This window comes from Abramis brama, assembly GCF_963993115.1.
Source record: "Abramis brama genome assembly, chromosome: 22".
Taxonomy (NCBI): Eukaryota; Metazoa; Chordata; class Actinopteri; order Cypriniformes; family Leuciscidae; genus Abramis; species Abramis brama.
In genome coordinates, this window is record NC_139984.1 from 3,751,007 (window position 1) to 3,764,737 (window position 13,731).

At 39.3% G+C, this 13,731-nt stretch overlaps 2 protein-coding genes across 2 annotated transcripts in view; one reads left to right on the forward strand and one right to left on the reverse strand.

The window, feature by feature from the left end:
* LOC311073019 (translocating chain-associated membrane protein 1-like 1) overlaps positions 1-3,323 on the reverse strand; it is a 15,904-nt gene extending 12,581 nt beyond the window's left edge. Inside the window, exons 1-2 of the mRNA XM_084098405.1 lie at positions 3,061-3,323; positions 373-439 (exon numbers count right to left, since the gene is read on the reverse strand). Coding sequence (XP_083954531.1) covers positions 373-439; positions 3,061-3,180 — 187 coding nt within the window. The 5' untranslated portion in view covers positions 3,181-3,323. The remainder of the gene's footprint in view (positions 1-372; positions 440-3,060) is intronic.
* A 245-nt stretch (positions 3,324-3,568) lies between these two features.
* aar2 (AAR2 splicing factor) lies at positions 3,569-8,128 on the forward strand. Its single transcript, XM_084098513.1, has 4 exons — positions 3,569-3,640; positions 4,100-4,858; positions 6,539-6,768; positions 7,813-8,128. The coding sequence occupies exons 2-4, from the start codon at positions 4,102-4,104 to the stop codon at positions 7,978-7,980; spliced, it is 1,155 nt and encodes a 384-aa protein (XP_083954639.1). The 5' UTR covers positions 3,569-3,640; positions 4,100-4,101; the 3' UTR covers positions 7,981-8,128.
* The last annotated feature ends 5,603 nt before the right edge of the window (positions 8,129-13,731 follow it).

Sequence of the window (13,731 nt, forward strand, 5' to 3'; positions counted from 1 at the left end):
ATCTTTAAACGAGAAATACGTTTATTTTTAGGTTTACAAACATATGTAAAAAAAAACAATTCAGGTCTTTTCAAGTCCATACGGTAAAAGCACGTTTTTTTTCTTCTTCCTTTTTTTATTATAATCAATATTTTACAATATCACCCTCGACCCGTGTGCGAGTTTTGTACCTGAACCTGCTCCGGTCTCGGGTTTTCGGATGAAAGTTAAAGACTTCTAATCTCAGGAACTAGAATCTAAATGATGGACTAAAGGGTTGGAAATTTGGCCATTTTCTGGAAGCACAACTGGGTCTTTCATCTCAGTCTGTCGATCACATGTGCTTCAGCTCAGACCCTGATGACTGAGCATTACTGAAGATCTAGGCCGTACCTGTATCCGGGCTTTGTGTGACATTATACTGGACTGTGATGAACATGATGGCAAACTTTGCGGTCACCTGCAATAAAATAATAAAGATCATATGAATACACGTATAGCAAAAGCCACAACATTAGCAACACCACATCAAATATTTCCTGCCATTCTAGTACAAACTGCAGCAACATCAGTACAGAAACAGAGATCAGATTTTAAAAGAAAGTTTTTATAGTTTTTCAAGGAAGTTTGAGTTGAGAGGAAGTTGAGAACAGGTAAAATATCTCTAATGAGGAAGCAGAGCCAGTCGTCTTCTCATTATCTGACGTACTTGATTTTAGACCAATTAGCATGTTTAGTGCATTTAGCTCAAATATTAAAATAACTTCACTTGCATTCAGTGGCATGTGGACACATACTTCTAATAAAGCAATGATATTAAGATTGTATGTCTTCACTGGAAATACTGAAATATTCAGCCCACTAATTAATTGTAACTTAATAAAACGAATGCATATTTACATAACATTATATGATGGTCATGTTATTATTTGAGTGTATATTAGTCAAAAAGATCCTGAAATGTGACAATCGTGTTATTATACGATTACAAATTTCAATAGCATGATTTCATAAAGGTTTGATAATAAATAAATAGAGATGTAACACTGATTACAGATGTTATGGTGTGTGTGATGCAGATGTAACACTGATTACAGATGTTATGGTGTGTGTGATACAGATGTAACACTGATTACAGATGTTATGGTGTGTGTGATGCAGATGTAACACTGATTACAGATGTTATGGTGTGTGTGATACAGATGTAACACTGATTACAGATGTTATGGTGTGTGTGATACAGATGTAACACTGATTACAGATGTTATGGTGTGTGTGATGCAGATGTAACACTGATTACAGATGTTATGGTGTGTATGATACAGATGTAACACTGATTACAGATGTTATGGTGTGTGTGATGCAGATGTAACACTGATTACAGATGTTATGGTGTGTATGATACAGATGTAACACTGATTACAGATGTTATGGTGTGTGTGATACAGATTTAACACTGATTACAGATGTTATGGTGTGTGTGATGCAGATGTAACACTGATTACAGATGTTATGGTGTGTATGATACAGATGTAACACTGATTACAGATGTTATGGTGTGTGTGTGTGTGTGTGTGTGTGATGCAGAATGTAACACTGATTACAGATGTTATGGTGTGTGTGATACAGATGTAACACTGATTACAGATGTTACGGTGTGTGTGTGATACAGATGTAACACTGATTACAGATGTTATGGTGTGTGTGTGATGCAGATGTAACACTGATTACAGATGTTATGGTGTGTGTGATGCAGATGTAACACTGATTACAGATGTTATGGTGTGTGTGATGCAGATGTAACACTGATTACAGATGTTATGGTGTGTGTGATGCAGATGTAACACTGATTACAGATGTTATGGTGTGTGTGATACAGATGTAACACTGATTACAGATGTTATGGTGTGTGTGATGCAGATGTAACACTGATTACAGATGTTATGGTGTGTGTGATACAGATGTAACACTGATTACAGATGTTATGGTGTGTGTGATGCAGATGTAACACTGATTACAGATGTTATGGTGTGTGTGATGCAGATGTAACTGATTACAGATGTTATGCTGTGTGTGATACAGATGTAACACTGATTACAGATGTTATGGTGTGTATGATACAGATGTAACACTGATTACAGATGTTATGCTGTGTGTGATGCAGATGTAACACTGATTACAGATGTTATGGTGTGTATGATACAGATGTAACACTGATTACAGATGTTATGCTGTGTGTGATGCAGATGTAACACTGATTACAGATGTTATGGTGTGTATGATACAGATGTAACACTGATTACAGATGTTATGGTGTGTGTGATGCAGATGTAACACTGATTACAGATGTTATGGTGTGTGTGTGATGCAGATGTAACACTGATTACAGATGTTATGGTGTGTGTGATGCAGATGTAACACTGATTACAGATGTTATGCTGTGTGTGATACAGATGTAACACTGATTACAGATGTTATGGTGTGTATGATACAGATGTAACACTGATTACAGATGTTATGGTGTGTGTGATACAGATGTAACATTGATTACAGATGTTATGGTGTGTGTGATACAGATGTAACACTGATTACAGATGTTATGGTGTGTATGATACAGATGTAACACTAATTACAGATGTTGTGGTGTGTGTAATACAGATTTAACACTGATTACAGATGTTATGGTGTGTGTGATAGATGTAACACTGATTACAGATGTTATGGTGTGTGTGATGCAGATGTAACACTGATTACAGATGTTATGGTGTGTGTGATGCAGATGTAACACTGATTACAGATGTTATGGTGTGTGTGATGCAGATGTAACACTGATTACAGATGTTATGATGTGTGTGATACAGATTTAACACTGATTACAGATGTTATAGTGTGTGTGATGCAGATGTAACACTGATTACAGATGTTATGGTGTGTGTGATGCAGATGTAACAATGAATACAGATGTTATGGTGTGTGTGATGCATATGTAACAATTAATACAGATGTTATGGTGTGTGTGATGCAGATTTAACACTGATTACAGATGTTATGGTGTGTGTGTGTTTCGGAGTAAACTCAGACCTCGAACATGAGTCCCAGCAGGACGACCATGGCCACACACGACACCATATCCGCGTGATTCTGGATGACAAACTCGTGGCTCAGCACGGGCGGACTCTTGTTCTTCTTGCGGAAGCCCATCGCTCTTCTGTCGCAGGAAAACACACTCCTGATCACTGCAGACACTCGCAGAACAAGCAGATCAAGGCTAAATCCACACTATTCAGTCATAAAAGCCCCACTACTCTCACTCACACCCGCTCGCGATGGACGCCGGAAGCTGTGAAGTGTCCGACGAGGGGTGTCACTGTAAAAGTCTACAACAAACATGTCTTCTTTTCTTGAGAAATAGCAGTTGGATACAATTTTGTTAGACTTATATATCACAATTTAACGGAGAACGAGGAAAAAACGCGTTTAATGCCCCATTAAACTAGCAGGATGACACATTTTTTCCACTACAAACAACTGCAGAAGGATGTTGTGTTTAACTGTAAAATAGGGCTTTTATTTTGCCTTTAAGCGGAAGTTTCTCTCTTGTTGATTCACACATGGCTTTTACGCAGAAATGCTGGATTTGTGACTGAGCGCGGTTGTTTTGGTATTATGAGTTTTCTGTTTTGCGCTTATGTTTACGACATATTCATGTTTTACCCTAGTTTTGCTGTTGGTGGTTATTTAATTATTTACATTATTATGGAAACATATTTTGTAGCTTGCTTACTCACACAGTGCCTTGCCTTAATATTGTATTAATGAAATGTCTTTTACATTGTATTTAAGAAGCTAAATCTTGAACTTTTTATTCATACTCATTGACTTCTGATGCTAATTCTGCCATAAATTAGTCCATATTTTGCCAACTGAATATATTTCTTGCCAAAGAGCCATCGATAATGAACTTTCTGTACATCCATAAAATTGATTAGTTTTTAATCACAGTGATCTCTTATGACAAATGACAATATCTGAAATAGTTAATATCATTCATTGTAATGTGAGTCCAGTCACATGTAACCATATCTACAGTAATTGTGTGTGTGATCACTGTTTTACACAGATATGGCAGGAACAGAGATGGACCCTGAAGTGGCCCGGGGCTTATTTGAAGAAGGAGCCACTCTTGTCTTACTCGGGGTTCCTGAGGGAACAGAGTTGGGGCTCGACTACAAAACCTGGACTTTGGGCCCCCGGTTCCGCGGGGTGAAGATGATTCCTCCCGGGCTCCACTTCCTCCACTACTGCTCCGTCAGCACGAGTGGGGCCTGTGGGGAGATCAGTCCCAAAACAGGCCTGTTCCTGTCCCTGAAGCCCCGAGAGGTGCTCGTGGCCCACTGGAACCAGACTGAGGATGACCTGGAGATCTCCCAGAGCCCGGAGGAGGTGGAGCGCGTGAGGGCCAATCTCCGGGAGCTGGACGGGTATCTGGGCCCGTATCCCTACGACACCCTCCGGAAGTGGGTCTCGCTGACGGACCGACTCAGTCAGGAGGTGGCCAGCGCTCTTCAGCCCCTCAGCGGGCGCGTGTGTGCCTTCAGCGACGTGATCCCAGAGCTGCAGCTGACCCACACTAAAGACCGGGCCGAGCAGAACCTGCCCCGACACGATCAGGAGTGCCAGAGCATGAAGGAGGGCCTGGAGCGGCTGCCCCGGATGAAGCACAGGGAAGGCACAGCGCTGCGCTTCTCCCACATCCCCGAACAGGCGTACCCTCCCGGGGCGACCCCGGCTCAGATCACGCAGTACAGCATGGACTGGACCTACTCCCTCAACTGCGTGCTCGAGAGACATTATAAAGAGCAGCCGCTCGATGTACTAGGTGAGCGTTCAGTTTACTAACCGGACATCATGTTGTTAAACCTTCAGGAATGGCCATTGTGCCGTAAAAGCCCATGACACGTCATTGTGTTTAGGTCTTGTTGTCCTGTAATATAATGTGTTGTCATTGGTTTTTATTAGGCGTGTAACGAGACCCACATGTCACGATTCGATATTGAACTCACAATACAATATTATTGCGATACTCCAAGACATATGATAAAAGTTTAACAAAATATTTACTGTTGATTAAAATGCTAAAATTGGTTTTAAATTGTGGCTGTAAATGAATAGTCTTGGATTTGATGCTGGAAACCCAAAGCTCAGGACAATAGAGACGCCAGAATAACAATATTCATGATTCTGAAGCTGAAAATACAGGATTATCATCTTTTGATGATATCTTTTCTTAATACATCTTTTAACATCAGACATTTGACATTATCAGGACACACACACACATTCCTCCATTGCATTATTATACATTATATTCAACATTATATATAGCAGTTTAATGTAGTCCTGACACTAAAACTCTGAAAACTTGATTTTCATAATTTTTATTTTGGGTGAACTATCCACGATACATATTGTTGCATTTTTATATTGCGATATATTGTGACACGGGATATTGTTACAGCCCTATACAGTTTTTATTGATGCCTGCACCACTTTTCCTTGTGCTGTGCTGAAAATCCTTTTCCTAATTTGGTCAAAAATAACCATCCTTTAAAATAGCTTGTAAATCTCTCGTTAGGCTTTACTATCACCAAATACTGGATTCAATCTTTTTGTCAACTTGTTTTATTCATTTGGCACAGGTTTTGTATTTCTATTTGGATCTGATTGATCGTAGGCCTTGTTGATCTGAGCTTATTCACCTCAATAGTCAAGTCACCTTTATTTATATTGCACATTTAAGTTGTGCGCAAAATTGGAATATCGCATAAAACGTTTTTGAATAAAGCAGCGTTTCCATCCCATGTGTTCAAGAGATCAAAATCGTCACTTTCTGGGAAAGTGGCGCAAAATATCTGGATGTTGCTGCAATCTGGGAAGAAACTGGCTTCCGAAACGGGATCTGATCACAGACTTTGACTCTGGCGTTTCAGAGCCACCAAACCAACATTTGAGATGCTGCGATGCCATTGGTCCGCTAGTCCAGTTAACCAATCACAGCCTCTGCTGAGGCTAAGTTCTTTTTTGTAGTGCATTGAGGGATTTATTCAGTAAATGTGTTTCTATCACAGTTTATACACATATCTTCTTATCGGATGAAAAATGTGTCCACCTCAATTGAGCTCACATGTTTTTAATGAGCATTTTTAGAATTTATGCACATCTTGGCCTTTCCATCCAGCATTTTTTTTAAATATAATATCCCAAAATTTGCATTAAAAATATAATCCAGTGTTTGGTGATAATAAACCATAACGAGAGATTTACAAGCTATTTAAAAGGATGGTTATTTTTTTACCAAATTAGGTAGAAAACTAGTTGAAAACAAAAGATTGAATCCAATATTGGCAATAACAGCATAATGAGAGATTTATAAGTAGGTTTTTGTAGGCCGGTCAATTTGACTTGTGTTGTTTTTAGTCAAAAATGACCCGATAACACAAATATAAAACTCTAGTGTTAAGTACTGTGGTGAAAGCGTGGTGTGTGTTGCTGTGTGTAGGCGAGCTGCAGTTTGCGTTCGTGTGTTTCCTGGTGGGGAACGTGTACGAGGCGTTCGAGCACTGGAAGAGCCTGCTGGCGCTGCTGTGCCGCTGCGAGGAGGCCCTGAGGGAGCGCACGGACCTGTACCTCGGCCTCATCGCCGTGCTCTACCACCAGCTGGGAGAAATCCCACCCGACTTCTTCGTGGACATCGTGTCCCAGAACAACTTCCTCACCTCCACACTTCAGGTGCGGTTCACATGCTTTCCCTCTCCCAGTTTCAGCTAGAACAGAAGTGGAACATGAGCAAAGCCATTCAGGTCGACTTAAAGTCAACATTAAATCAGAAGAAACCCTTTTTACTTGTTAAAGGAGTAGTTCACTTCAGAATTAAAATCTCCTGATAATTTCCTCACCCCCACGTCATCCAAGATGTTCATGTCTTTCTTTCTTCAGTCGAAAAGAAATTAAGGAAAACATTCCAGGATATTTCTCCATATAGTGACTTCCACTCCCCCCAGAAGCCTTTTCCCCTTGGAACAACATTATTAAAGTTAGAGCTTATATCAGCCGAATGGCTTTAGTGCAGGCGCTAATGGATCCAAGGCTGTATCTGGTAAATTACCCCACTAATAATGCCCAGAATGGTACCACACTTCTACAGGAGTACAAATAGGTTCTGTGCTCATAAAACGAGGCATTGGAGAGTTTGTAAGTACATCAGGAGTTTATTTAAATAACATAATCACGTGTGGGTATTAACATAATTAGTGGGGTAATTTATGAGATACAGCCTTGGATCCGTTAGCGCCTGCACTAAACCATCCGGCTGATGTCTCTAAATAAGCTCTCACTTTAATCATGTTCGACCAAGGGGAAAAGGCTTCTGGGGGGTGTTTGGCTCGAGGTCATGGTGCAAAGGACCCTAGGCTGATTTTACTCCGAACCATCCCTTTAACTTATATCCGACGCACCTACGGGTGTGTGACGCACTATATATTTAAAATAAAACAATCAAAATAATAAAAAAAATCAAAAAAAAAAAAAATGTTTACTTTCACTTCAGTGGCCATTACCGACATCAGAGAACTGTAAAGTTGTGAACGTTTAATTATTAATAATTGTTCAGTACAATTTTTTAAATATTACTTCAAGTAAATATTTGAGGTAAAATGGGTTCAGCTGACCAAAAAAAAAAAGTGTGTGTGACTCTCTTTCATGATGCATTTGCCAAACAGTGTGTGTTTTTTAATGTAACTAATAATCTCTTTTTCTCCTGTTGGTGCATTCCAGGACTTCTTCCAGTTTGCCAGCGGTCCCGGGGTCGACAGCACATTACGGAAAAGAGCTGAAAAATTTAAAGTCCACCTGACCAAAAAATTCCGTTGGGACTTCGATGCGGATCCTGATGAATGTGCTCCAGTGGTGGTGGAGCTTCCCGAGGGACTCGCCCTGGACTGAGGCGCTTCCCGAGGGACTCAGAACCACAGTTCAGGATCTTTTCAGACTGCATTCATCACATACTACAGCATCTGGATATTCCCCGTTCTTCTGAAGTCATTTTTCTTTGACCATTTCATTTTTTATTAAAGCTAATTCTTTCACGTCATTGTTCTTGATTTGTGTTTTTAAGTCCCTGAACACCATATGAAGCCACTAGAGGGCAGGCTAGTACACATATTTAGTTGTCTTGACCCAGAATCCCGAACAGTCTTATATTTCGTGAAACGTGCTGTTTATAATTGTTGTTTCTTTTTATATGTGGTCATTCATGGTGTGTCTTTGCAATATCATCGGAACAAGGAAACCTGTCACTCCTTTCAAAGTCTTCCTGTTTATTAGAGGTGTTTGCCAAGATAAACATTACTATTATTAATGCTCACATGTACAGTAGATTAAAACAAACCCAGAACCTTAAGTATTAAGTGTCAGCATGTAACTCGTCCCACGCGTCTGTGCTCTGGACATGAGTGGTTCCTCGAGTCAGGTGACGTGGAAGAGATGTGCATCCAGATCATCCAGCTGGATGAACAAATCATATGGACAAAGAATTGGATTTAGAACCATTTCAGGACCAGAATTTGGTGCAAAACTAGAGGATATTACGCAATATAGACTATTAATCATTCATGGACATTTTTCAATCACTTTCCTAGCAGTCGCCAACAAATTCATGCTATTAAAAAAAAAACGAAAAAGCTTCAGTTTTACTATAGTTTTTTATGATCTTTTTTTCGGCACTTCCCTCAATGTAATATTTTCTTGGCATGAGTTTGCAGCAATTATGTATTTAATCCTTCACATTTATTTGAATCAGGTTTTCTGTTTGGTTAACTGAGTAAGCATGAGGCGTTCATCATCTTCATCACACAGGGTTTGCCAAAGCAAACACACACCCCTCAGTCTCCATCAGACCACTGACCATCACGATAAAAAATATTAATCATATAATAATGCTATTGACACTAGATTCATATCAAAGCACTGACACTTAAACATCATTACTGATATTGCTTTATACTGTTTAAAGTAGTCATTATGTACATTTACATTTATTCATTTTGCAGACACTTTTATCCAAAGCGACTTCCCAATGAGGAATACTGCAAGCGATTCATCGTGAAGAGACAAATAAACAGGAAGTGCTCAAAACACACAGTTTCAGACATTGCTCGGAGCAGCACAAGATATAATGAGGAGGGATTAGATGAAAGTGGAAGCACAGATTTTTTTGCAATGAGGTTTTAGTGCTCATGGACTGAGTTTTCATTTAAATAGTTGATTGATCAATGATAGCCGTGTTTGGAGTGTATCTGTACCACACTGTTCAGGTCAGGTGTGGCTTGCTCCAGGTTTCTCGGTTTAGTCAGATGATGTCTGTCCTGTGGAATTTTATTGAAATTAGTGCCAAAGTTTTCAGTGCTGGATCAGTGCCTTTTCTCCCCTTATTTCTCAGTTTTGTCTCTTTTAGACAGCAATGAGATTAAATAAAGATTAAATAGACTGAAGTCTCCTGGTTCTCAGATGCTTCTATAACTCTATAATCTTGTGTCCCCTAATAAAATACATTTTTTGTTTTGTTATTTTGCTGTCTCAAACTGCTCAGATTATACATGATGCAATGAATGACATGAACCTAACACTTCTCATGTTATGCCATCCACATTCAAATACTAGAGCTATCCCTTATGAAATTAACCATGGTTTTACTACAAATAAAACAAACAAAAAAACATTTTTAACCCCTTAAGTGTCACCCCCACATTCCCCAAAATGCACATTCCAAACTTAAATGGTTGTAATTCAAGAATGCTTTGGAATATAGACGTAAGATTGGTCTTGTTTTAAAGAAGACATTTGACATTCCTGTAGAAGTGAAATAAATTAAGAAATTTATACAGAAAAAAAGTTATAAAACTTTGAGTTTATGAAAATGTACAATGAAAAAAGTTAATTATTCATATTTTATATAAAATATACAGTGAGGAAAATAAGTATTTGAACACCCTGCTATTTTGCAAGTTCTCCCACTTAGAAATCATGGAGGGGTCTGAAATTGTCATCGTAGGTGCATGTCCACTGTGAGAGACATAATCTAAAACAAAAAATCCAGAAATCACAATGTATGATTTTTAACTATTTATTTGTATGATACAGCTGCAAATAAGTATTTGAACACCTGAGAAAATCAATGTTAATATTTGGTACAGTAGCCTTTGTTTGCAATTACAGAGGTCAAACGTTTCCTGTAGTTTTTCACCAGGTTTGCACACACTGCAGGAGGGATTTTGGCCCACTCCTCCACACAGATCTTCTCTAGATCAGTCAGGTTTCTGGGCTGTCGCTGAGAAACACGGAGTTTGAGCTCCCTCCAAAGATTCTCTATTGGGTTTAGGTCTGGAGACTGGCTAGGCCACGCCAGAACCTTGATATGCTTCTTACAGAGCCACTCCTTGGTTATCCTGGCTGTGTGCTTCGGGTCATTGTCATGTTGGAAGACCCAGCCTCGACCCATCTTCAATGCTCTAACTGAGGGAAGGAGGTTGTTCCCCAAAATCTCGCAATACATGGCCCCGGTTATCCTCTCCTTAATACAGTGCAGTCGCCCTGTCCCATGTGCAGAAAAACACCCCCAAAGCATGATGCTACCACCCCCATGCTTCACAGTAGGGATGGTGTTCTTGGGATGGTACTCATCATTCTTCTTCCTCCAAACACGTTTAGTGGAATTATGACCAAAAAGTTCTATTTTGGTCTCATCTGACCACATGACTTTCTCCCATGACTCCTCTGGATCATCCAAATGGTCAATGGCAAACTTAAGACGGGCCTTGACGTGCTGGTTTAAGCAGGGGAACCTTCCGTGCCATGCATGATTTCAAACCATGACGTCTTAGTGTATTACCAACAGTAACCTTGGAAACAGTGGTCCCAGCTCTTTTCAGGTCATTGACCAGCTCCTCCCATGTAGTTCTGGGCTGATTTCTCACCTTTCTTAGGATCATTGAGACCCCACGAGGTGAGATCTTGCATGGAGCCCCAGTCCGAGGGAGATTGACAGTCATGTTTAGCTTCTTCCATTTTCTAATGATTGCTCCAACAGTGGACCTTTTTTCCACCTTATTTCCCCGTAGCCCTTTCCAGCCTTGTGGAGGTGTACAATTTTGTCTCTAGTGTCTTTGGACAGCTCTTTGGTCTTGGCCATGTTAGTAGTTGGATTCTTACTGATTGTATGGGGTGGACAGGTGTCTTTATGCAGCTAACGACCTCAAACAGGTGCATCTAATTTAGGATAATAAATGGAGTGGAGGTGGACATTTTAAAGGCAGACTAACAGGTCTTTGAGGGTCAGAATTCTAGCTGATAGACAGGTGTTCAAATACTTATTTGCAGCTGTATCATACAAATAAATAGTTAAAAAATCATATATTGTGATTTCTGGATTTTATTTTTTAGATTATGTCTCTCACAGTGGACATGCACCTACGATGACAATTTCAGACCCCTCCATGATTTCCAAGTGGGAGAACTTGCAAAATAGCAGGGTGTTCAAATACTTATTTTCCTCACTGTATATTTTCAAAACATGTTGGACTCTAAAACTGCAAGAAAATCAAAGCCAAAAATCTGAACAAGTTGTGTTTCAAATTTTAGGTTGATATCTCAAAAAATTAGCTTTCAGTAACATTTTGTTTGGGCGCAGTACCGAACGCTTCCACTAGGAGACAACCGGACTCCATTACTGCCCATATAAGGGCGCCTTCATTTCCATAAGTGGTTTGAGTGATCTGAACCATTATTCCCACAATTTTCATACAATTTATGAAGTAGACATCCTATTCAGAAGTAGTATGGGAAGTTTGGCTGATTTTGATATGAATTCAACCTCTAATAAACATAAAAAGAATGCGTATGTGCTCTATAGCTCGCTGCCACATGCCACATCACAAATGGTGAATCTATAATTTTTTTCTTTATATTTAAAACATTTTCAGACCATTTTTTCTAAAAAAAAAAAATGGAATGGATGTTATCTTTTGAACTCTTGGCATGAAAACAAACTGAGGTCTCTACCATTCTTTCATGATTTTTCATGTTCATCAATATTTCAAAATAAAGGTCTGAACACGCCTTAGGCGTATGAAAATATTCTTGTTGCAAATAAGAAAACTAGAGATTGTAAGCTTTTAAATGATCTATAGTTTGTCAAGATTAGTTTAGGTTTAGTATAGGATACTACTGTTTTAAATATGTGATGGCTGTGGGCCCACCGGTGGGACGCTGAAGGATTCAAATTTAAGAATCTATTTCAAATATGCTTCCTTACATAACATCACGGTGAAGAATACTGATTTTAGCATTTGAGGTTTTAATTTAGATAGTATATAAACTGAGAAAGTGATTATTGAGTTTACAGCAAGATATTCCTGCCCGACCTGTTTTTCCTTTGTAAGTTAAATGAGTCAGATCACGGAGACGCTAACCTATTGTCTTTAATGGCTCTTGGAGCAAGAACCACAGTCCAGACGTTGAATCGTTTGGCTGATTGGATTAGCACATATGCATTTGAGTGGTTATGCTGATTGGATTGAGACTGCCGGTCTGTGGCGGGTTCCTTAACCTGTATACTCATTTACATGCTTTGTTTGAATTTGTCTCCACCCCCAAAAGTCCCTCCTCCTAAAAAGCCTATAAGATACCATGTAAAGTTATGTTAGGTTAGATCATGTTGGACGTTTATACAGCCGCGTACGGCGGAGTTCTCAATAAAGAATAACTTCCGTTGAACGCGATCCCAACTGTCTCACTGGTTCTTGCTTTGAAGAAAGAAAACGTTACAACAGATGGTGCCTTGTGACCCGGATAGAGTTCCAGCTTCTTCACCTGAATCCAGATTGAAACAGCAAGCTCAACAAAAGATCTGCTTTCCAAACTGCATCTTTTGGAATCCAGAGCGAAACCTCTAGCTAAACAAAGACTGCCAGACTGAATCTTTCCAGCTTCCTCCAGATTGAAAACTTCAAGCTCAAACAAAGATCTGCTTTCCAGACTGCATCTTTTGGAATGCAGAGCGAAACTTCCAGCTGAACAAAGATTTCCAGTCTGAATCTTCTTTTACAACCAAGGGTTGGTGAGTGCTACTCTATTCAAAAGAACCAATGCAGACCAGTACAAATGTGTTTTTTCCTCTGCGCCGTTCAGAGAAGTAGTTAACAAACAGCTGTAGAGTTTGGTTAACTAAAGATAAGCCTCTAAAAAGTTTTCTTTTAGAGATGAAATTGATCCTCTGTTGTTGGCAGGGAAGATTAACAGTTACATGTTAATATTGTGTGTATGCTCTTGCTAGAGAAGACCTATCTGTAAGCTAGAGAATTAGCTTTAGAATTAGATTTAGCCTCATGTGCTAATAAGATTGTACCCTCTGTTTGCAAGACAGTAGAGAGAAGTTTTTTTTAGTGTTTGTTTGTGGTAACAGAAATTCACAAAATGTTTAGGAAAAGTACTAGACAGATTACACCTTTTTGGACAGATAGTGAATTCAAGTCTTTGTTATCAGAGCACATGGACTCCATCGTGACTGAGAAAGTCAGATTGAATTTAACAAAGAAATTTGGCATTGATGCCGACAGAGTGTGGTCAATTGAAGATTGTAAGAAGGTACTAGGAGAAAGTATTCGCAAGAACGATGTCAAAGCCATTATCTGTTGTCAC